This window comes from Carassius carassius, chromosome 37 (assembly GCF_963082965.1).
Source record: "Carassius carassius chromosome 37, fCarCar2.1, whole genome shotgun sequence".
In the NCBI taxonomy this organism is placed as follows: Eukaryota; Metazoa; Chordata; class Actinopteri; order Cypriniformes; family Cyprinidae; genus Carassius; species Carassius carassius.
Window position 1 is genome coordinate 23,824,125 of NC_081791.1, and position 24,651 is coordinate 23,848,775.

At 37.6% G+C, this 24,651-nt stretch overlaps 1 protein-coding gene across 4 annotated transcripts in view; it reads right to left on the bottom strand.

Annotated features, from left to right (window-relative positions):
* LOC132118453 (homeodomain-interacting protein kinase 1-like) overlaps positions 1-22,095 on the bottom strand; it is a 34,775-nt gene extending 12,680 nt beyond the window's left edge. For all 4 annotated transcript variants that reach the window (XM_059528304.1, XM_059528303.1, XM_059528302.1 and 1 more), the window contains exons 1-9: positions 21,819-22,095; positions 19,941-20,677; positions 11,475-11,848; positions 10,100-10,223; positions 9,698-9,817; positions 9,521-9,607; positions 2,498-2,679; positions 2,234-2,381; positions 89-293 (exon numbers count right to left, since the gene is read on the bottom strand). In XM_059528304.1, the coding sequence (XP_059384287.1) occupies positions 89-293; positions 2,234-2,381; positions 2,498-2,679; positions 9,521-9,607; positions 9,698-9,817; positions 10,100-10,223; positions 11,475-11,848; positions 19,941-20,675 (1,975 nt within the window). In that variant the 5' untranslated portion in view covers positions 20,676-20,677; positions 21,819-22,095. The remainder of the gene's footprint in view (positions 1-88; positions 294-2,233; positions 2,382-2,497; positions 2,680-9,520; positions 9,608-9,697; positions 9,818-10,099; positions 10,224-11,474; positions 11,849-19,940; positions 20,678-21,818) is intronic.
* Between the last annotated feature and the right edge of the window lie 2,556 nt (positions 22,096-24,651).

Consider the following 24,651-nt stretch of genomic DNA (forward strand, 5'->3'; position numbering starts at 1 on the left):
GGGAAGCGGCATGAGTCTAAAGGAATGGAGGGTAGGGTGTAGGGAGAAGTGGGTTTGGACAGAGAGGCAGGGTCAGGTATAGGCTCACCCTGGATGGTAGGAGGGCACACAATGAGGGTTTGCTGGAAGGGCTCTGTCTGGGCACACAGCTGAGTAGGGCGAGCCTGCAATGGCACACTCTGCTGAGCCAAGCCTGGTATATTTATAGTGGCCTGCTGGTACAGACCAGGCTGGTAGTTCAGTAAAGGGACATTGCTGCTAAGAGACAGGGACTGGCCCCCCGTTGAGGCCATCTGGCAGTTACGGAAAGAAAGGGAGATTTTTAACAACCTTGACTAAGCACAGAAATAGCACTGAAGATCTTAATATAGCATGCATACTATGCTTTAAAGCTGTAGTTCATCTATTAATGACAGTTCTGAAGTAATATTACTTATAACCTCAAGTAATAAGTAATTCATATGACTTGTGCATTATTTTTAATAAAACATTTTTTGGTATTTGAAATAAAGCTGAAATATATAATATAATATCTAAATATTAGATCAAAAACCTAAAATATAAAACTAATTAAAAATATTATTAAACACTATAATAGCATGTAAATAATACTAATATAAAAATGCTATATTCCAAGTCTTCTGAAGTCATGATACTAGGGATGTCCAGATCCGATCACGTGATCGGAAATCGGGCCCGATCGCGTGGTTTCAGACTCGATCGGAATCGGACGTTACCTCCCGATCAGGACTCGGATATATATATATTCTCATTAATTTTTAACACATCTTTTGTTATGCGGTGGCACAGAGTTAGACCCTTTTGACTCCACACAGAAACAGCAACGGGTGCGGCATGACATCACTTTGTTTTCAAGAGCTGGTGTGAATAAATATAGATTCAAACGCAAAGAGTCATGATAGTTTGCGCATGACCCTGATATTTCATTCGGACTCAGAATACAGCGAGATGAACATCACAGAGCGCTAAACTCTCATGCAGTGTGTGTTTCATTCATACTCGAAGCCGGAGCGCGCTCTCGCGCTGATATCAGGAAACTCCTAATATGGACAAAAGCGTCCAGCTATGCTGTGGTGCTCACAGGAAAACAGAAACTTATTCAAACACGAAGACGTTAATATACGATCACGACAATAAATTGTTCTTCAAGTCATCTCCAGCAGGTGATAAATAAAGTATGAACAATGCAGTGCTGATTGACATAGTATTTATTACAGTATAGAAACTATTCTGCATTATTATGTGATAAACAGTGTTTGTAGTATATAAACAAATCATTATTATTTGTTATTGTCCAGCATTTATAGATTTCTAAGCCAATTAAAAGCTAGAAATTAGAGAAAAAATAAAGTTGCCTATACTACCAGTCAGAAGTTTTTGAACAGTAAGCTTAAGGTTTTTTTTTTTTTTTTAAGAGGTCCTTTCCATTCACCAAGCCTGCATTTATTTGATCCAAAGTACAGCAAAACAGTAAGATTTTGAAATATTTTTACTAGCCTATTTAAAATATTCAAAATGTAATTTATTGAAGATCCTGGATCTGTTTTTTCGCTCTTCTTTATTCTTTTTTTATGTATTATAGAAGTATCGGATCGGAACTCGGTATCGGCAGATACTCAAAATCAAATGACTCGGACTCGAGTACAAAAAAACCTGATCGGGGCATCCCTACATGATACGATAACATTGTCAAGAAGAAACCAAAGTTTTATATCTAAATTCACTGGTAATATAGTGAGCTGTTACCTCACGAGTCAAATGAGCTGAATATGAGATGAGGATCAGTCTGATTGGTGAATGAATCAGACTTATCAGATTCTTAGCCCTTCAACCCACTGATTCAGTGATTCAGTTGCAGCGGTTCACAAACCTACAGCAATTATATCAATTCAGAACACTTGAGTCATACAGATTAAATATGTGGGAGTTTTTCCATCATATTTGGAGATTGGCCACTATAAAATGATGACATATGAAAAAGAGCTTCGTCAAAAATCATTCTTGTCTTTCACAGAAAAATCAAGTAGTTTGGAATGTCATGAGAGTGACAAAATGATGACAGAACTGTCATTTTTAGGTGAACTATCCCTTTAAAACACTAGAGTAGTTTGATAAAAAAAATAAAACGAGCCACCACGAGCAACAAACTGAAAGGAAATGCATTACAAACAAATAAAAATTTCCCATAATGCATCTGTGCTGTCCCACATACCTGGCTGTGCTGATTGAGTTGACTGCTGAAGGTGACGGTGAGGTTGGCAGCTGCGCTGGGGGTGTTGTGGCTGGCGAACAGGTTCTTGTTGTCGAAGGCGGTACACCTGCGCTTGCAGATCTCCATGTTTTGGAAGCAGGACTTTACGCTACAAAACAAGAGAGGGCGGCACTAGTGTTAGTGTCATCAGAAGAGTACTGGGAGAGATGTGGCTATTTTATCTACATTATATGTAGATAATCAAATCAGCAGAGCAGGGCTTACTGTGAGCTGTGTGGGAAGTGAAGCAGGTGAGCCATCGTCACAAACGGGTGGTTGAGGGTCTTGGTGGGCGTGATTCGCTTGTCTGCGTCTAGAGTTAGCATTTTCTTTAGCAGGTCAATGAACTCCCTCCGATCAGCCTTCTCTGCCAAGTTGTCTGTCCCCTCCAGGTTAGTCATGTTGACCTGGAAAGTGAGAAAGAACTATCTTAAACCTGACAATATAATAACTTTCAATATATACAAAAAAAAGATATAAGGAAGATACTGCATTATTTTAAAGAGGAGTCCGTAAGTTTTGCCTTTGTCGCCATCTACGTTTGAAAACCTGGAATTGCAGTTCCATGCGGAATTATATTCCATGCTGGGATGTGATCAGTTGTCAGTCACCGCACCGGTGTGGATATTCAATGTACGTAGTAATCACAGATTCTAGTCTTGGAATATATGACCCAAATAAGAATTTTTACCATATATTGTCATCTGGACAAGTGAGCAACAAGTCTGCAGCGCTTTGTTCTGACCAACTGAGGAAAAAAGCATTACAATAAATCGCGCTACCTAGGTGATTTAATCTAACGACTGATTAGCTCATGGCACATCAAACCCTGCAAATGATTAGTATTGTTATACTTTATGCTCAAATTATTTTGTTTACAACATTAGAATTGTGTGACTATGAGTATAGTGTGTATTAGCATGTAGATTTCAATTTCTGTACAGTCTAATATCTAATTGTCACATCATTCCAGGGGCGTAGTTTATGGGGGGGATCGGGGGGAGGTAACCCCCCCAATATTCAAATCCATCAGTTACAACCCCCCCAATATTTCAACATGAAAATCACAGTAGATCAAATGAAAAATATAATATGAAAAAATATAATTAATTTATTTTGTAAAAATAATTTTGTTCCTAATCAAATATGAGTATGTCATAATAAATCAGACAAAAAATACTCCCCCTCCTTTGAACCGATTGGTAATGCCCAACCAATGAGTCGCACTTTCACCAAAACAAGCGAGTGGTGTTTGAATGGAGCGCTGCACAGCGGACTTTATTTAACTGCTGGTCAGAGAGGGATGCAAAAAAATAAAAAATACAGCATGTACTGAGAATGAGGAGTACAAACCACATATATTTTAGCTTGCTAATCCATTGCAATGTATTTAGCTATATCTAACAGTATAAGAAGTTAACAAAGCAGCTGTCTGTTTTGCTAATATATTTTTCAATGGTGTCTGTAATTATCAACGACAAAAGTATTCACATCGGTGTTTGTTTTCTTACTAAATTAATCTGACTTTTGAACGAATTAACGATTTAAGTGGCTAACTCATTAAAACAGGTTTCAATACTTAATTTCTTTCTTTTGATAATCTCTACTATGTTAGAATTTTATGAATGATGATTATGATTATACACAAATATAACGTTATGAGGTGTATAATCTCTTAACATGTTTTTATAACAGATTCGAGGTAAATATAGCTGCAGGGTAGAAAAGTCAGCAGAGGGAGAGGAGGAGCAGGTGATCAGGTAAAGAAGATGCCATTCAATCAATAAAATAAAATAGGAAACAGTATAGAAAAACAGCAGCTTTGTAAAGTTAGGCTACACATTAATGCCTTTAATGTTTTAAAGATGTGTTTCCCTTTAGAAAAAATTAAAATGCATTAAGGTGGAATGTAAAAATCTTAAAATAAATGTCTAAATGTTGTCTCTTTCATATATGTATATGTTGAATTTGTAATCAGTTAAAGCATTTTGCCAGATAGATAGATAGATAGATAGATAGATAGATAGATAGATAGATAGGAAGAAATAAAGTATCCAATAACAATACAATTTAAAACAAATTTTTTTTGAAAAAAATAACGGGCAGCATACAACGTTCAACCCCCCCAATGTTCAAACCAAATCTACGCCCTTGCATCATTCTAATTTCATATTAAGAAATTATTTTAACCCAAAGAGCAAACTATGCTCCCATCGAACTGGTTGTCTTTAAAATAAACATCTTGTGTAAACCCAGGCAATCTTTAATTTTAAGCACATTTAAACCTGGAATATTATTTAATTTAATTCAGATGTGTTTCATATAATCTTTCTTGATAACAATCTGCAATCAAAATTATTTTTTGACATTTAATTATTCCAGTTGCTGTGGGAATAGGCTATAATTAAACAATCCTCCACCTGCAGGATCCTCACATGCGATTAGGGTTGGGAATCGTTAGAAATTTTCCGGTTCCGGTTCCGGTTCCACCTAACGGTTCCGGTTCTGATTCCGGTTCCATTAAAATCATTAAACAATTATTAAGAAATAGTGGTAAGGAAAAATGCACAATACTCAATGCTCAATACTGTTTATTACTTACTGTCAACTTAATTTAAAGGTTGGCAATGTCAAAATGCAACATATATTACAGTGTACAGATCTTCATAAGTAGGGTTGGGTATTTTTAGAAATTTTCGGGTTCGGCTTCTGGTTCCATTTAAATGAACTATTATTATGTTTTTTTTTTTTTACTATTTTACCTTCACTGAATGTAGTGTTGCTGGAAGGTAGTAAGTAATGTTGAGTAATGCTAGTTCATCAATCAGCATGTGTTTCAAAGTTGATGTTTTTTACACTATCAATAACGTTTTGCTTTTCAAGGAGGAATAAGCTTGTTGGCCAAATAGTCCCTTGAGGGCTTAGACACTTGTTTATTTCCCTTAATTAATTAAATATAAACGGTTAAACTTATAACCATGTACACACACTCTCCATAAAGTCCCTATTTTACAAATAATAATGCAGTCAGGAGATGGTGTGATGCAATGAACGGTTTCCACATTTTTAAACATTTAAAATGCATTAAAATAAATATTTTCTATCACTTTGTTTATCACTCTTGAAATGACCTGTACACTAAATAATCTAACCCTCATACTTGCATAACAATAGCAGTCTATTTATTTAGTGGTCCAAGTTGAAGCCTATGAAACATATGGAAGGTAGACAATATGGGACAAATATAATGTAATTTAGTGGCGGCAGGTGCAGTGCGCTGCCTTTAGATGTACAGTCAGACAAAACGACGTGCAGTTATCAAAGGCGCGAATGCACATACAGTCGTGGGGAATTACATGTGTTTGGCAATTAAAGACGCGACAGCGCAACGAGTGCGTCATTGCGCGTCATTGGAATCAATGTGCTCAGTAATTAAAGAGGCAGGGAGGCGTGTCTGTTATTCGGTTCGTGATATCCTTTACGGGAAACGCCGAATACTCAGAACACCGGCGCAAGACTGCTCAGAAGGCAAGGCAACTTAGAAATTGCTCACGGTTCCGGTTCTTTTCAAAGAACAAAACCGGTTCTGAATAAGAACTGGTTTTCGGTTCCCATCCCTACATGCGATAGCCGAATAACTTCATGTTTACAGAAGTGACGTAATGACGCAGTGCCGTGCTCGAATTTCCCGCCAAAATCTATCCATACCACTAAAAAAGGGAAACATTACTATAAATTAACTTTTGTGAATCGGGCTAAAGTAAGGCGATAGTTTCAAACACTGGCTGGTTAATATACTTGCTCAAATATTGATTTTGAATGATATTTAACCCAGAAAAAGTTACGTACTGCAGCTTTAAGATTACTAATCAAAAAATATTTTTGACATTGACAATGTTATATGTTATATGACAATGTATATATATATATATATTAGTGCTGTCAATCGATTAAAAACTTTAACTAGATTAATCACACATTTTTTCTGTCATTTTTTATTTTCGCAATAAAAAAAGAAATGTTTTTGTACGTTTTTAATATATTTTTTAATGTAATAATTTCACAGTTAAATTTAAATACTTGTTTAAATGACATCTTTTTATGAATGAAGGCCAGTATTACTGATATTAATACAGCTACTGATTTTTTTTTTTTTTTTTTTACATTTATTATTAGGCTTCAAAAATATAACAGTTTTTAATTTAAGTAAACTTAAAACAATGCTAACATAAACCCATAATAAATGTCATGTTTACTCCTGCCCTTCCTGTCTTAACAGTTAGGAAATATACAGAAATTTAATAAAGTTATCAAAGTTATATGCAGTCTGCACTGCATAAACTATAAATTAAATAGTTAATCCTTATTAAAGCTACAAAAGTTATTTAGTCAAGAGCAGCGAGTCATTTTCTCTGTTCCCTTTGTTCTTTAACTTTACTGACAGGAAGCTTTATTGGCTGCTGTCCCTTTAAGAGCAGACAGACACGCGGATCTCACCGTTTATATACTGTCTATGGATCTCGCCTCATTCTCTCACAACTCTTTTTGTTCATTTTAGACTTTATATAAATCATTTAAGATTGCTCTTATGAGGATAATCGACAAAACTGGCACTTTGGGATGTTTATTGTTAGTTCAAGCGCTTAAGAGAACTGGATTCTGGCGCCCTGTCTATGCATTGTGTGTGTGTGTGTGTGTGTGTGTGTGTGTGTACGTGTGTATGTGTCACATAAGGGCATTCACAGACAGCGCATTCTCTTTTGTCTTGCCGCGCTTGAAATGTTTAAAAGCATTTAAATGAATAAGAGCGTGATCATATAATGTAAAGCTAGCCAACGGATGGCAGAAAATACGGATGCTGCGTTAATTGCGTTAAATATTTTGACACGTTAAACCAGACAAAAATTAAACGCGTTAACGTTGACAGCACTAATATATATATATATATATTGGAAAAAAATCCTGAGCCTGAACTTTTGGGGGGGGGGGGTGTGTTTGGAGAGAAACTCCACAGACAGACTTAATTCAAATATTGACGATAGTAACAAAAATACAGTAACGAGCTTAAAGTGCTTAGAAAATGGTAAACAGACTGAGATAGACATGAATCTCTTCAATGATTATGTTTGGCACCATTTATTTAAAAGTACCTACTATGTCAAATAAAGTGTTTTCTTTTAAACAATAACAAGTGCTTAAATAATTAAGTGCTCAAAGTGCTAAATAACTGAACTGCTAAACTGAAGATTAGAAGTGAAATCAAGGCTATTATCACTTTTTTTTCTGGGATGTAACTCGCATGTTGATTTGAAACCAACAGGCTAGTGAACGCTTTTTTTGTCTTCTGCCAGCTTTCTACACAGGGTGACCAGTGGCTGCGAAATTCTGAATGACAAATCATTTTCTGCTATAAATGTGCACACACGTATTTTTTAATCGCAGACATGGTCAGTCATAGACAACGGTGTGTCAGTTAATAGTTGCTCCCGGCTAGAGACCTGCACTCCCGCGGGAGTACCGCGGGACCCAGCGCCACCGAGTGCGGCGCGGGACAATATTTGATGGGTGAATGCGGACGCGGGCGGCAAGATATTATTGTGTGCGGGTTGCGGGAAAATAAAATTATTTGCAGGACAAATAAAAGACAAAATAACAAAACAAAATAAAATAACTAGAAACAAATAGACCTTTGTTTATAATAAAATTAAATAGACTTTGCGGAATGGGAGGATGCGGATGATACCATAGACAGCGACGTGTAATTCGATTCCGTAATAGCGATATATTTAAATGTCAAATTGGATGGATTAGAAGCACACAGACCGGATGATGTCCTCCAGTGGTGGAAAAGACGAATTTCCGAGATTAAGCAAACACGCCATGTAGCCTACTTTGTATTCCAGCTAGCGCACCATCGGAGAGGGCTTTCAGTATTTGCGGTCGCATACTGTAGCAGAGACGGATTAAACTGAAGCTCTCAGTAGGGAACGACATGATATTCCTGCATGGGCACATTAAGTAGTCGTACAGTTTTTTAGTCAATTCAGTTTATTTTTATTTAGCTTAATATTTCAAATTGGTCTATTTTGTTATTGAGGAATAAGGATATTTTTTGTTAAATGTTTGAATGAATTGCTCAGGCAATATGTTCTAAGTTCCTTGTTCATGTTCATAATTTTAATTAAACGCAAATAAAACAAAATATTTGTTTATTTTCCGTTTCTTTTTAAATTTATATTCAACAGGGGAGCAAGTGAAAAAATAAGAGTAGCAGGCAGAATATGCAATGTATAAAAAAAAAAAGAAAAACTACTGTAGGCTATACGTTTACCCGCGGGATTTTTGCGGGCGGGACCGGGACGAAACTTTATTGTTTGCGGACGGGAGCGGGAGAAAATAACATATTTTTGCGGGAGCGGGACGGAAAAATCCCTCCCGCGCAGGTCTCTACTCCCAGCAACGTCGTGGTAAGTTTGAGTGCACGGGCAGCGGCTCTATGACCGGAGTCTGGTGCTGCTTTCCAGGCAGGTTTTAGCTCGCAAGTCAATATTTCAAACCACGACTAACGACTTTTGACTTCTGAGCGCAGGGAAATTTAGCTAGATTATTAATTTTATTGCAACGTTACACTGTCCTAAAATCTATTTTTCAACGTGTACCACTTGCATAAACACTGGCTGTTGTTTCACAGGTTTAAGGTTGGAAAACACAGGTTGCCTGGAACGCGACATAAATCATAACGAGCAAGCACTTTCTTACCGCTCTTGGCATACAGTAATTCCTCGAGCAAATCATGCAGAAACAAGCCCAGGGCTCTCTCAGTTTCTTGCAGCAACTGCCAAAAAGCGCCATTTATTTTTGAGTCCTTTATCTATTGCTAGGAGTCTAGGACATCATCCCCAGGCTTCATAAACTTGCGCTCCATTTTTGTTTTCTCCGACAACGCTAACGTGACATTGATGTATGGGCGTCAATCATCCTTCACGCCCTTCTCTGCTTCTGATAGGCTTGTAACGTTAGTTAAAGCTGCATTCCTCTCATATGATTGGTATAAGAAATAAATTGGCTCGAAAATATTAAACTGCATGCGCAGGCTCTCAAATATTATATAATTTTTTTCCCCTCACGGCCACACGCCGGAGATCCGGCACGGTGCCGGAATACTTTAAGCCCTGTATATATATATATATATATATATATATATTGTGTAAGTGAGTTTTTGACAAATTACTGAACATACAGCACTACCTGCATCATGTCATCAAGGCAGTTGAAAATGTATTTGCGAGCCTCTTTGGATTTTATCCCAAACTCTGCCTCGTGCTCTGTGGGAGTCTAAAAACAGAGAAACATCAGTGAGGATACGCATTCAATCATGATGCTTTTGAATATAAAATACATAGCAGTGCTTTAAATGGGACATACCTTGAGTCTCCAGAGAGGGTAGCTGGAGTCTGGGCCTCTGTGGAAGAAGCGGCTGGTTTTAGTGCCAGCACTCAAGAGATACTCAGCTGGTAAACTTTGAGTCTGGGAAATGTACCGAATCTGTAGAAATTACACACCCATTTTTCACAAATGGACAGATGTTTGTAGCCAAGTAGTATATGCAGAGAAAGGCAACTAGTCCATATTTGCTGTACATGATTATTTACTAGCAATAAAGTATTGTCAGTTTTAAGATTACTGGTACTGGCATCATAAGTGTTAGCGACCCCTTGTGTTGCTTTCCAAAACTATTAATAGCCTTCTCAATTGAATTTTGAATTAAAACTAATTGATTTAGCACAGAACTGATTACATTTAAGCAAACAAAACCTAATTACTGACCTGATCATATTCTGAGGCTCCTGGATACAGAGGCCAGCCCAGAAACAGTTCAGCAATGACACAACCCAGTGACCACATGTCAATGGCCTCACAGAAAGGAAGGCCCAGAATGATCTCAGGAGCTCTACACCACAACACACAAATTAAAACACATTAATGAATAAATCAGCTTCATTTCACGTAATAGCCACTGAATGTCTCACAATTGGCACTATTTCTCGTAATAGTGACGAAAGGTTTCACAATTTTCACAAATTTTAAACATTTTGGACACAGAAGGGCCCCCATTCAAGTGGGAATTAAATATTCAATGGAGGGATATGTAAAAGATTTTAAAATAAATATGGTGGGGGTAACTCGAAGTAAGGATGCACAGATCACAATGTGAGTCTCATATTATGACCATCACGATCGCGGTTGGCAACATGCAGGATCAACACTGTTCATGTATCGCAGGGTACGATTAAATTAATTTACATTTGACCATTTTCATATGGCGAGGCACTGGAATGTAGACCTTCATTTATGAGTTTTTGACCTACACTGTACAAGACGCAAGAACAGTCCGCTATTTAGGTTTTTACCGATAGCATTGACTCAGTAACTTTAATGTTAGTTTTCGCCAGAGATACCTTGCTGAAACGCAAGATGACATTAACGTTCTGCTTGAGCCGATGAAAATTTTAACTTAATGAGAGTAATGCAACAAGAAAAGGAACGTTTGTGTCTTCATTGGGATTGGGATTGAATGCCTAGGGACATTTTACTCTGTTTTGTTTGGGTTTGTATTGCCTATCCTCTCAGGATACCTGGAATCACAGTTTCAAGAACCACATGCACTTTTTTCCATTTTTGCAGAATAAGCACCATAAAACCGATACGAGCTTCGGATCCTCCAATGTTTCTCTATGGCGCTGAAACCTAAAGATGTCTGAGTTCTGCTCCCTGTCTAACTGATACTCGACTGCCATTGGCTCATCTAAGTTTGAGGGGAGAGACTTACTGATAGGTCAATTACAGTATGTATGTCTCACAATTGTGCCTATTTCTCATTATATGCAAATAAAACCCTAAAACTAGCCAAATTCCTATATCTAAATGCCTAAATGTAAACTCAGTATTAGGGTTTAAGTGAGTGTAATAGTTTTTATGCACATAATAGGATCATATCAATATCAATTTATATAAATTCATGTATGTAACATTAGTATAATTCTCTTGCAATTGCTTTTATTTGTTTAGAATGTATGTACATTCCTTCTTATGCCGCTTAGTAAATTTGAACTCTGATGCACTAATTCACTTTAGATTCTAAATCCACAAATGTAAATGTACAACCACTTGTCCATTCCTTCTGACATCAAATTTTCCTTACCGGTAGTATCTAGACTGCAGGTAGGTGGAGCACACCGCCTTCGAGACATGACTCGCTGAACCGAAGTCAATGACTTTGACTCTGTAGGGCTGTCTGATGGGGTCCACCAGCATGATGTTTTCAGGCTTCAGATCAGCGTGGATGAGACCCAAACTCTTCAGCTTCATCAGCGCTGTGGCAACCTGCTGCAGGACCGGCCGGATACACTTGAGGAGCAGTGGACTGAACTTGCTGTGCTTGAGGAAGTCGTAGAGGTTCTGCTCCAGCATCTCAAACACCAGACACGTGTGGTTCTTGTGCTGGAAGCACTCGTAAGAACGCACAAAGTTGAACTCGTCTGCATTCTCTGTGCTCAGACGGCTGAGGATGCTCACCTTTAATGGGACAGGATTGAGTTCATTACAGGTGTGCCTCTGGCATCCTGAAAAGTGAAGCTGCGGGCTCTTTGATCGCCCCCTGCTGGCTGGCTACAGTACAGGTAATAAACCCCGCCCTATCCATGTAAACAAATGGGACTGGAGTCAAAATTAAAAATTAATTACGCTTCCAATACAATTTTCCAAAACATGGTTTTGGTCATTTCAGGTAATTGTTATCATGCTGATATGTGTTAAATTCTTCATTTTTGTGATAATTTAGATTTTAGCTAGTAATCTGATGCTATAAAAACATGGCGTGTCATTACGGTTGATTGGGTCTGCGGGAGTTTGGGCGGGAGTTTAACGCCCCAGTTCCACCTGACAACACTACTGCGCAGCCTCTGGCTCCAAATGACGTCATTTATTCAAGATGGCAGCAGCCATACTGAGATGCTTTGGCTTCACTTTTCTATAATGAAATGAATAGAAGACGCATCTTCCATCTTTTTTTACAGTCTATGGTTCTTTAGATTTAAATAGATCTGTATCAAGCACTTGATTAATGATTAATAGCAAACTTAAAAATAGATGCATTACATTTATCACTGCATCAGTCTGATATTAATTATAAGTATTTGCTACAGAAGTCTGTTTCCTCCATATAGTGTCCTGATCCATTGAATGATTGTTTCTCCAAACCCAAATTCTTATAATATTGAAAAAAGAAAGTGCCAATTTTCCTTATCAAATGCTTTTTCTGCGTCCCATGATACAAAAATTGTGGTATTTTGCAATTTACAGATATTCATGATGTTAAATAAGCATTGTGTATTATTTGATGAATGCCGTCCCTTAATAAAACCTGTTTGATCTGGATTAATGATTTCTGAGATGACTCTTGCAAGACGTGTTGCTAAGGCTTTGCTGATTATTTTTATATCTTTATTCGTGAGAGATAACTTGCACATAATGATGGGTCTTTATTTGGTTTAAGCAAAATGGAAATTTATGCAGTGTTCATATGATATAAAATAGTTGCATTGCTTAGTATTTCTGCAATCATACTTAAAAACAATGGTGAGATGGTAGACCAAAAATATTTATAAAACTCAGGTGGGTATCCATCTACAGTATATCTGGGGCTTTATTGTTTGATAAGGAAAATAGGGCTTTCTGTCATCTTGCCCAACAGCTATGGCCGGTCTCCGTAGAAAAATCTTAAAACGGGATAAGAAGGATGGACTGAATCGAAAAGTATATGCACAGCACATGCGTGTTCATCTGTATTTAATGCAGCTAGTCTCACGTCGCTTCATGTCATCTTCCTACTCATCAAACTATGACAGGTCCTTTACTGCAAAAAGATGGTCATTGCGACACTGTAAAGTGATAAAACTAGGGCGCCATGTGCTTTTTTAAACACTTATTTACTTACTTATAGGTTTTACATTATATTGTCAGCTCTAAATATATGTAAATGTAACTAGAAACACCAGAGACTGGAAATGTAAAGGATCGGTCCAGTTTGGCGAGACATCCACGTTCAGAAAAATTTGGATCAGATTGTGTTTTATTAACGTCTACACAATTGTGACTAGGGCTGCACGATGTGTCGTTTAAGCATCGATATCGCGATGTTCGAATCCACGATAGTCACATCGCAGGATGTGCGTTGTAGGCAGTCATAGTTGATCTGTTATTCATTAACTGTACGGGCCAGCTGCTCCCCGGCCCTTGACGAATGTGATTCATTTGCGGATTAATTGCACAGCTTAACCATCATAGAGTGAAAGTTTAACATGTTTATCAAACACATTATGCATGTGTTTTTAAGTCCTGTCAGTTTAACAGGGCAGAGAGAGAGAGAGAGCACGAGAGAAAGCGCGCGTGCAAGAGAGAAAGAGAGAGAGAGAGAGAGAGAGAGAGAGAGAGAAAGAGAGAGGATTAAACAACGTTTATTAAATTATCATTTATATCTCACACACATTCACAACAGTACAAAAAAATAAAATAAAACACATAAAACATTACATATTCAAAACCAACTGACCCTCAAAGACCTCACATAAAATATCTTTACAACACCAAATATCACAAAAATCCATTTCATTTTTCACCAGTTTGTGGTACGCAAATTCAATCTTGATTCTTCCACCCACTAGTTTTCTAAACATGATTTCCACATCAGTAGTCCCAAGTTGTGTTCCTTTATTTTTCCTTGTTTTCCAGATTGCTAGTTTTGAGGTTCCCAACAAATAATTTATTGAACATGTCACCCTTCTCATAGAATACCTATACTTAACACCTCCAATAAATATTTGATCTGAAAATTCTTCATTAAAATCTTTGAACAAATCTCTAAGAAAATTAAAAAGATCTTTTAATCTTCCACATTTTAAAAATAAATGCTCTAAATCTTCTTGGTTTCCACAAAATCTACACTCCCCACCTGGATTCAAGTGTGCCACGTGTCTGTCTATAGCTATCGCCCCGTGAATAAGCCTCCACTGTAGATCTGCAGTACGCTTTTCTATAGGAGGCGCTTCTCCACCTGTCCCTCACGAGGAAGTCTGTTCCCAACAAACTTGGCCACTCTGAAGCTTTTATTCTCTTGAGAAAGACTTGATGTGTGACTTTTACTGAAGAATAGTAAATCGCTTTCTTTAACGTAGATTTAAAACAGTCCAGCTGTGATGTATCAAAAGACAAAATTGAGTCCATATTTACAGCCATAGTTTCCTCAAGTATGTGTGGAGACACTCTGATTTTTGGAAATTCTTCTTCTGTATCTCGAGTCCATTGTCCGACGTCCTTTAATGTACTCTCGATGCCCACTTGGTAATACATTCCAGATCTCCTCTGTCAGTTTTGACAAGACGATCAGATTTCAATCCTGTCACTTCTTTAAGAATTTCAACCGCCTTCCATTCATCAGCGTCCAAGAGGTGTCTGATTTTTACAATCCCATTTCGTTTCAAAACTGCACATACGCTTACTGAAGACAACAGTCTTGTTTGGATCATTGGATTGAAAGATAATGGTTCTTTCAGAATCCAATGCCCTGCGTCATCACTACTTCGAGCCACTTTAAAAACTGTTTTCCAGGACTGAAACATTGACTTATAAAAGGGAGTAATCTCTGACAGACTCACCTTCTCCAAGTCCATTATGAACAAATGTTTATCCAACCCGAGCCCACCTGCGTTCTTCAAAATTAATCTTGCAGTATGGGCCCAGGTCAAGTCTTTGTGATATAAAAGTCTTTGTGCTGCTTGTATCCTGTAAGAAATCAAATGACTTCTCACATCCACGAGCCCTTGACCTCCTTCATGGACAGGTAAATAAAGTGCTGCAGCATGGATCCAGTGTGCCCCACTCCAAAAAAAAGTTCACAATTGTCCTTTGTATTTTACGAACCAACTCCAGTGGAGGCTCCATAACAGTCATTTTATGCCACAATGTCGAAGCCACCAAGTTGTTAATGACCAAGACTCGCCCTCTGTACGACAATTGTGGTAATAGCCAAGTCCATTTAGACAATCGGGCTATCATTTTCTCCAGCAATCCCTCCCATGACAGGGATACTTTAAATGTACTCTTTAAATCTGGAAGTGAAATACCAATAAGTTCTTTCCTTAATCTGCACAAAAATGGTTCGATTACTAGACTATATAACTGTCCAGAAAGTGGACGGCCTTGTCTGATACCCCTGGTCATCATGATAGGTGCACTCCATCCACCTCCAGCTTTAACCATAACAAATGCATTGGAATACAACAATTTTATATAAGATATGAATTTATCCCCAAATCCAAATTCTTTTAATACATTAAAAAGATATTTATGATCCACTTGGTCAAACACTTTTTCTTGATCAAGCGAAAGAATCCCCAACTTAAGACTATTTCTTTGACTAAAATCAATCACATCACGCAACAAAAATAAATTATCCATAATTGTTCTATCTGGTATACAATAAGACTGGTCTCTATGAACTAATTCATATAAATATTTTTTAAGTCTATTTGCTAGTAGCTTTGAGAATATTTTGTAGTCTAAACATAGCAATGTTTTTTAATAGTCCCAAATCTCCTTTCTTAGGAATTAAAGATAGGACTGCTCTGCAACAACTTGTGGGTAATGTCTTTCTTTTGATGCAGTCTATCAGCAGCTCCTTTAAATCATGACCAAGTAATTCCCAGAAAGCCTGATAGAACTCCACAGGTATACCGTCCAGTCCTGGAGATCTTCCAGGGGATAATTGTCTCATTGCATCAGTAAGCTCTTGCAAAGTTATTTGTTCATCCATCGATTCTCTTTGTTCATCTTTCAACTGAGGCAGATCATCCACACTTCCAGAGTCACAAATCTTAGCATTATATAATTTGGAATAAAAGTCTATTGTCATTTCTTTCATTTCCAGAGGGTCAGAAGTTATAGTTCCATTCGGACGTCTTATATGACACAGCTGTTTTTGTAAAAAACTTTTCTTTTCCAAATTAAAAAAATAGGCACTAGGAGCATCCATATCTTTGATGGAGCAAATTCTTGGTCTTATGAGTGCTCCTTTTAACTTTTCTATGTAACAGAGCACCACTAACTTGATTATCTGATGCATTTAACCATGTATATTGTCTAACTCCTATGTTCCTACTTCTCCACAAATCTATTAAATCAAACTCATTTATAATTTTTAACAATAGAATGCTTGACTGATTATGTGGCTCCTCTCCATTTCTATCAATTATAAAATTAGTTGTGCAATTCCAATCACCTCAAATTATTATGCACACAGTATCATCAATTTTCTGAATAACTGTTCTCAATTCCATAAAAAAACCACACGCTCATGTCCATTATTAGGAGCATATACATTAATTAAAACAAATATAGTTCCTTCAAACTCTACTTTAATTAAAAGTGCTCTACCTTTTATAATTTCCTCTGTTGATCGAATATTTAGATTTAGATTTTTGTAAAAAAGAATAGCTACCCCAGCACTTGTGTTTGTACCATGGCATGGCTAAGAGCATATTTCCCCTCCCACCACATACCCCACTGAGTCTCATTATCATTACCTGTATGTGTTTCTTCCAAAAAGACTATATCAATTCCTTTAACAAACTCTGTTATCATTGCTAATTTATTCCGATCTCTACCCCCATTTATATTTAAGGAACCAAATTTTCAAAGCTCCATAGAAAAATGAGAATAAAGAAAAACAAATGTGAATAGACAATAAATAAAGTATGAAAATCACCCTGTGCATTTGAGCATCTTACTTTTGCAAAGCTCTTTTTTCTTTCCGTAATTATCCAGAATCTTCTCAGCCTAAACCTCTTCTTCTTGCATAAAGCTTCACAACTAACAACTTTCATCATTGACACCACTGACCATATGAATTTGTCTATTTCTGGGAAAAAATCCTTCACCTCAACAGTTTTTCCAAACGTTAAATCCAAAAAATCATTATTCTCCTGCACCGAATATGTCTCATCAATATTCTGCAACCCAAACTCAGAAACATCCGACACCTCAGACAATGTGTCATCCTACCTCATTTCATAATCCTCACCTTTTTCAACATCATTTAAGCTTCCATTATTTTCAATAATCACTTCGCAAGCAGCACTTTCATTTAATTCCTCTACTACTGTATCTGTACTTTGTTCCAAGACCTCATGCTCTTGTGCCACATTCTCCACTTTTTCTCCTTCAGTCTGAATTCTGTCTACACTTTCACGTGATTCATCATTCGGAGCGATACTCTCCTCGTTAGGCTGAGGCTGCGTTGTTGTGTTTTTTACATTAGCGGCAGTTACTCCACTAGGCCCAGCGGCCTCCTCATTAACTTGCGCTCTATGTGGACATGTCAACTTTCTGTGGCCCATTTCATCGCACTGATGACACTTCAAGCTACCTGTATTAACATAAAGCATATACGATTTTCCTTCATGCACAACTCCGAAAGCGATATCTAACTTCGGCACATTCAGGAACATAAACACATGTGATGTCTCCTAAAAGACATGTTTTAGTGCTTCATTTTTACATCCTAATGGGATCGTTTTGATCGCACTAGAACATTTACCATACTGAACTAATGCACGCTCAATATATCATCATTTCCAATAAAAGGGGGGACGTTCGAAATATAGACTTTTGTCGTTGGTGTAACAAGCGATGAAACAATAACAAATTCGCCACCTACCACAATCCCGTTGGTTATCAGCATAGACAGTAAAAGAAATGGACACAGCGACCCCATTGGATTCAGCGGAGAAAAATGAAGTCAATTAGAAGCACGCACTTCCAGGGGGTCGGGCGTACTGCGCAGACTCAAACTGAGTTTGATGACGTAAATGTCACATGAGCAACCTATAAGTTTTCTAATCGCTGTGCCAAGGGAAATCTGAATCACCCACCGAATCTTCCAGAGAAGGTGAGCGTGAACAGGAGCACATTTTGGTAAGTACTCTGATTAATTATCTCCCTCGACTTCATGCCTCCACGTCCCCCCGATAGCCTCATAGACAGTAAAAGATTGCCTGCGATCTTCTCCTCCTGTCCATACGGTAATTTCTCTACTGTGCGACAGAGAGTCGCTGGTTATGACGCAATCGTTAGCCTATTTTTTACAAAAACTGCTTCTACGGGAACATAACGTAAGATACAAGGTAATGGTAATGTTTTTTTAGAAATAATTAATGGACAAATGGAGTCTTTAAACGCCTCAGATGTAAAGTTATTCACTGTCAAAGTGACGCCAAAATGAATGGGAGTCAATGGAATGCTAACCGCCAGCAGCACATCTTCCACGGACACACCCTGCCCAGGTACACATCGGACTCCGTGACGCCGCGAAATAGGTGGTTTTCCACCTGCCAGCAACGACGCCATGCAGGCGCCTTGGCGAAACACCACCAATAGGTATTTTTAATTATCCAATTCAGCTCTTCAAAAGTATGATGTCTCAAATCACCTTTTTTATTTAGAAAAACAAACAAACAAAAAAAACTATCAAACACCTCTCCGTGAAATCCCTCACCACCACCCCAAACGCTCCCACCGTGTACCTGAAGAGGAAACGAGAGAGAGAGAGAGAAAGAGAGAGAGAGCGAGAAAGAGCGTGTGGGAGAGAGAGAGAGAGAGAGCGCGAGAGAGAGAGACACAGAGGGAGAGAGAGAGAGAGATCGAGCGAGCGAGCCCCGGCTGCACGCGCATCGTCTTCAAACAACAGGAGCGTTGTCTTGCTCTCTCTCCCTCTCGCATATTAATCAATTGACACAATGGTGTCGATGTTTAAATAATTTAAAATGAGAATGTAAGTGTGCTCACCCCATTTTTGTTTGTAAGAAAAAAATTAATTAGATTTCATATCGCAATATATATCGCAGAAAAATAAAATATCGCAATGTCATTTTTTCCCAATATCGTGCAACCCTAATTGTGACTATTTCTTGTAATAGCGATCGAATGTTTTACAAATGCATTTATTTGTCATAATAGTGATTATATATCTCACACGTGACTATTTCTTGAAATATTCTCACAATTAAGATTATTTCTCGTAATAGCAATTGTATGTCTCACAACTGCAATTATTTCTTGTAATCGTAATCGTATATCTCAAAATTTAGACTATTTCTCGCAATAGCGATTACGTCTCAGCATTGCAACTCTTTCTCGTAATTGTGACTGTGTATCTTACAATTGCAACTGCAACTTCACATCCAATAACTGTGACTGGATATCTCACAATTTAAACTTTTTCTCATAACCGACTATATATCTCACAACTGCTACTTGTGACATAGGCCTACTTCACAATTGCAACTATTTCTCTTAACTGCATATGTAAATCTGATAACTGTGATGGTTTCCCGTAATTGCAACTGTATACGAATTTTTATAAAACTGTATATTTTCGTTGATAGTGCAACTGTATATCTAACACTTATGACTAAATCTCATAATTGCAGCTTTACATCTCTTAATACCTCTTATTTATTTCTTGATTTACACTTAAGACACAAAGGAGCTTCAGTCATGTACAGCACTAATAAACAATGATTGGGAAAGATTTTAATACTGGTTAACTGCTCACCTCTATTTGACCCTGGCGGGCATATGATGGATGATTCTTGAGAATCTTAATGGCCACAATCTCATTAGTTCCACGCTTCCAGCATTTCGCGACCTGGCCAAATGTTCCCCGCCCAAGGAACTCCAGGACCTCGTAGCTGTTGGAGACAGAACAGAGGATCTCGTGCTGCACCAGCTGGTAGTCGCCCTCACTGTGGGAGTTGCTGCTTTTGATGGTGGATGTGGAATGAGCGATGGATTGAGCCGTGGCGTTGCCTCCACCTACGGCCATGCGGTTGGTAAGCACAGGAGCCGACAGCTCCTCCAAAATCTGCACACTGTCACTGCTGTCCACCTCCTCACTTTTCCGCTTCAGACTGCCCTGCTTCTGATAGCCCTCACATGTCAGAGAGGTGGAGCCTGAGTCTTTTCCACGCTGACTGGATGTGGATGAGGATGAGGAGGAGGATGAAGGCTCCGGGATGCTGCCAGTGCTGTCTGCGACACGTACCACTGTCTGTTCCTGCGAGCCTCCAGGAGGAGGAAACACCAGGTCGGAGGAGTTGTATTTGGGGTTGAATCCAGCTGTGGAGGGGGAGGAGCCATTTGGTTGGTTCGGGCTGTGCTGATAGTAGCTGCTCTCACCCGATTGGCTGCTCACGTTCCATGCATGGTTTTCCAACTTCAGTTTCTTGGAGCGGGACAGGCCACTGGAGGACACAGAGGGAGAGGAAAACGCCTGCATTTGTGAGGACATGCCTAGAAAAGATAAAGTGAAAAAAAAAATTTTTTAAATACATTTTGTTGTATAAAATTTAATTATTAAATAACTTTTACATGTACTGTTCCCTCCTGGTGGAATGACCTGACCAACTCAATCCAAGCAGGTGAGTCCTTAGACATCTTCAAAAAAATGACTAAAAACATTTCTCTTCCATCTTCTTTTGACCCTCTAACTCTAGCACTCTCTATTCTTATACTATTTTATCTACTCGTTTTATTTTTTTTATTTAAAAAAGAACAACAAAAAACACTTGACCCTCTAACGCCTGCACTAACACTAGCATTCTCTGTTCTTCTATTCTCTCTAATTGTCTTATTTTTATTTATTATAAAAAATGACCCTCGAACACTGGCATTCTCTACACTTCTTTCAAGAATTGCATTTTTATTAATATTTATTAGGCTACATTTACACCACCTAGATATTTTTTTACTTTTAGTTCCTCAAAATAAATAAATACAAACAAACAAACAAATAAATAAAAAGTTACACTTAATTAAATTAAATTGACATTTAATTCAGAAATTAAAAAGGTTTATCACAGAGGAGATGGATTCAATAACTTTTATATTTTATAAAATAATTTCCATGCAGAACTTAATCATTATTCTAATATTTAATATTAGATTTTTTTATATTTATATTTTAAAACAACTGCTTCACTGCTTATTAAAGAAATAGCACTACACAATATTATTGCAAAATTCAAGTTTTCCCCCAATAATTTCACCTTTTTAAAGACACTTTTCAGTTACATTTACTTCATCGTCTTTTTTGTTGTTGTTGTTGTAGTTGACATTTTACCCCAACAAAACTTATCGAAATTACCTTTTAATTCAGAAATTTAAACAAAATGTTCATCATTAAATGTATGCATTTAAGTCATTTGCAATTTTAATCCATTTCTGAATAATCTTAAGAGAAATGTTCCACAAACTATTAAACTTTCACTGTGACAGTCAAACATGTCATGCACTGACATGTACTAACATTACCAGTCAACACACACCGAGACCGTCGTGTCAAACACAACCTGACGTGCTGTAATAAATGCAACACGTGTCAGAAACCCACACATCAACTGTCTTTATGCAGTGTCAAATATTTAGAGCTCACCTGTTGTGTGTTGAGTTCCTCAGCTTGACACTTGTTCCTCATCTCTACAGGTAGGCCTCATTGTTTTCTCTCTCTCTTTTTTTTATAGAAATGTTCCTCCGTAAAAACGTCGCTTTATTCGAGCCGACAAGCTTTCGGGTGTTTAATATTGTTAGACACAGTCAAACGCACCGTCAACACCATCTTTACACATTCTTAACACAATTCTGCAAGGACAGCAGGACACAGAATTATGTCTGAGACCTGGAGAGGAATGTGGGACATTAAACGGGACTCCATTTCCGGGGTGTGAGATCGAGCGCTGATTGATCGGACGCGTGTCACGTGGTGCATACCAGGGGGGCAGGGTTTCATATTTTTTTGAAGCACCCCTGGGCGCCGCCATTGGCTAGCGGACCCCCACCTACTGTTAGCATTCCATTGACTCCCATTCATTTTGGCGTCACTTTGACAGCGAATAACTTTACATCAGAGGCGTTTAAAGACTCCATTTGTCCATTAATTATTTCTTAAGAAACACGAAAATGTATAAAAGGCTCCATTACCTTGTATCTTACGTTATGGTCCCGTAGAAGCAGTTTTTGTAAAAAATAGGTTAACGATTGCGTCATAACCAGCGACTCTCTGTCGCACAGTAGAGAAATTACAGTATGGACAGGAGGAGAAGATCGCAGGCAATCTTTTACTGTCTATGAGGCTATCGGGGGGGGGGGCGTGGAGGCATAAAGTCAAGGGAGATAATTAATCAGAATACTTATCAAAATTTGCTCCTGTTCACGCTCGCCTTCTCTGCAAGATTTGGTGGGTGATTCAGATTTCTCTTGGCACAGCGATTAGAAAACTTATAGGTTGTTCACGTGACATCTACGTCATCAAGCTCAGTTTGAGTCTGCGCAGTACGCCCGACCCCCTGGAAGTGCGTGCTTCTAATTGACTTCATTTGTCTCCGTTGAATCCAATGGGGTCGCTGTGTCCATTTCTTTTACTGTCTATGCTTGTTAGTCATGACCATAGACTGTATAAAAACAGGTCATGATATGTATCTGCGGCACAGTTTGATGCAGTATTATAACACATTGTTTTATAAAAAAATGTACATGCACAAACTCAAATATATGTTTTTTTTTTAAATAACCCAAGATGACTACTTTATGTTTAACTAGTTAATAAACCTGGAATATGATGGGTATCGAAAATATTTTCAGTTAAAACGCTCATATCTACATAAGTTTCTTATGTTTATAATGCATGTATTGAGATATGCATGAATGACGGTATTAGATGATAAATCCAAATAGTAACCAAATTCAAAATGTAAGTGCTTGTAATTAGATTAAACTAAATTTTTAAATACTCATGATCAGACTAGTTACTTTTTTTAAATTGATTTTGCTTTTCATTAAACTCACCGCTTTTCATTTAAAATCATGTAAAATTATGTTTAATGCACTTCATGTTGTTACTAAAAACATTTTTTGGAGTATTGTTCATATAGCAAGGTTCTTAAAAAAATACATTGATATTAGCATGGCGTAAATATAAAATTAGATACTTCAGTGTAATTTTTCATTCAATTTCCAGAAAATATTCTTACACATACTTCCAAGACTGACATCAGTAGTAACTATGAATATGTATAATTAGTATTTGGTAATTTAAGGGAATTTTTATGTTTTTTATTTTATTTTAATGGACTTGGGAGTGTTCAAATGCAATTACATCTCAGTGGCTGTGAATAACATGTCTATAATGTATATAGTAACATGAGGCATGAGGTTAAGAAGTGTTTTGTCTCTGGGTATTGTAACTGAATTTGTTTATATTACATCACTGTGTTTTGTTAAATAGCAAGAACTGAATTTGATTCACACACGAAAGGACTGCTTTCTTTAACAGAATATTATTTATTCAAAATGTAAACACATGACTACCTCTGATTACACACCCCTCTAAAGTAAAGGATATCGATCAACAGTGATCATGGAGGTGCTGAAGAAAGTATTAATGCTAGTATTTGGGAAATCAGAACACTTTAATTGGGGGTGACCAGAGTATACCGGTACAAAGAGAGTAATAATTCCCTCCGAATGATCAGCGACTTGACCATTCTGACCCAGAAAGAGATGTTTCGCGGTGCATGTACTGTAGGTCTCAGCAATCTAGCCTTAGATTTGTAAGTCTTTGTTGTGAATTATTTGTGCAACTCAAAGTATGAATGAGCACAACCAAAGATCTTATAGTACAACAGGAAAGGTAAGAATTTAATGCATATTTGCCGGTCTATGTTTTATAAGAAAAATGTACTTGATATTTCAATTTATTAAGAATTATTGCATAAATCACAACCCTTGAAAAGAAAAGAAGTGCTGTGTATCGTGAAAGCCAGGTAGTGCTGACAATCCTACATATTGCACAAAAACAATTTATTGTGTTACATGGCCTGAAAACAAAACAAAAAAAAGTTCATATGCTTTTCTTCTGACCGACAGTGACCCCCTTTCGAAAGAAAATTAATGTACACTTGAGCGCTGCATAACAGAGAAACAAGAGACAAATAATTCATTTCACACCGCTTCTTTCCTGGCCTAACTGGTTGTTACGGTTGGCGTAGCGCAAGCAAGCACAAATGCATTTAAGAAAACTCTCCATTGGTAAAGCATGTTTACAGCTGAGCCATTTCCATCAAATAAAATAGTCAAGGATTTTCGTCACAGCAATAAATGGTGCGACACACTTCAGAAATGTATTTTATTCTGCTGTTGCGGTTTTTAAGGAATGATTGGCCTTTTTCCTCTTTTAATCTTTCACATAAAAACTCACCTATACGCACAGA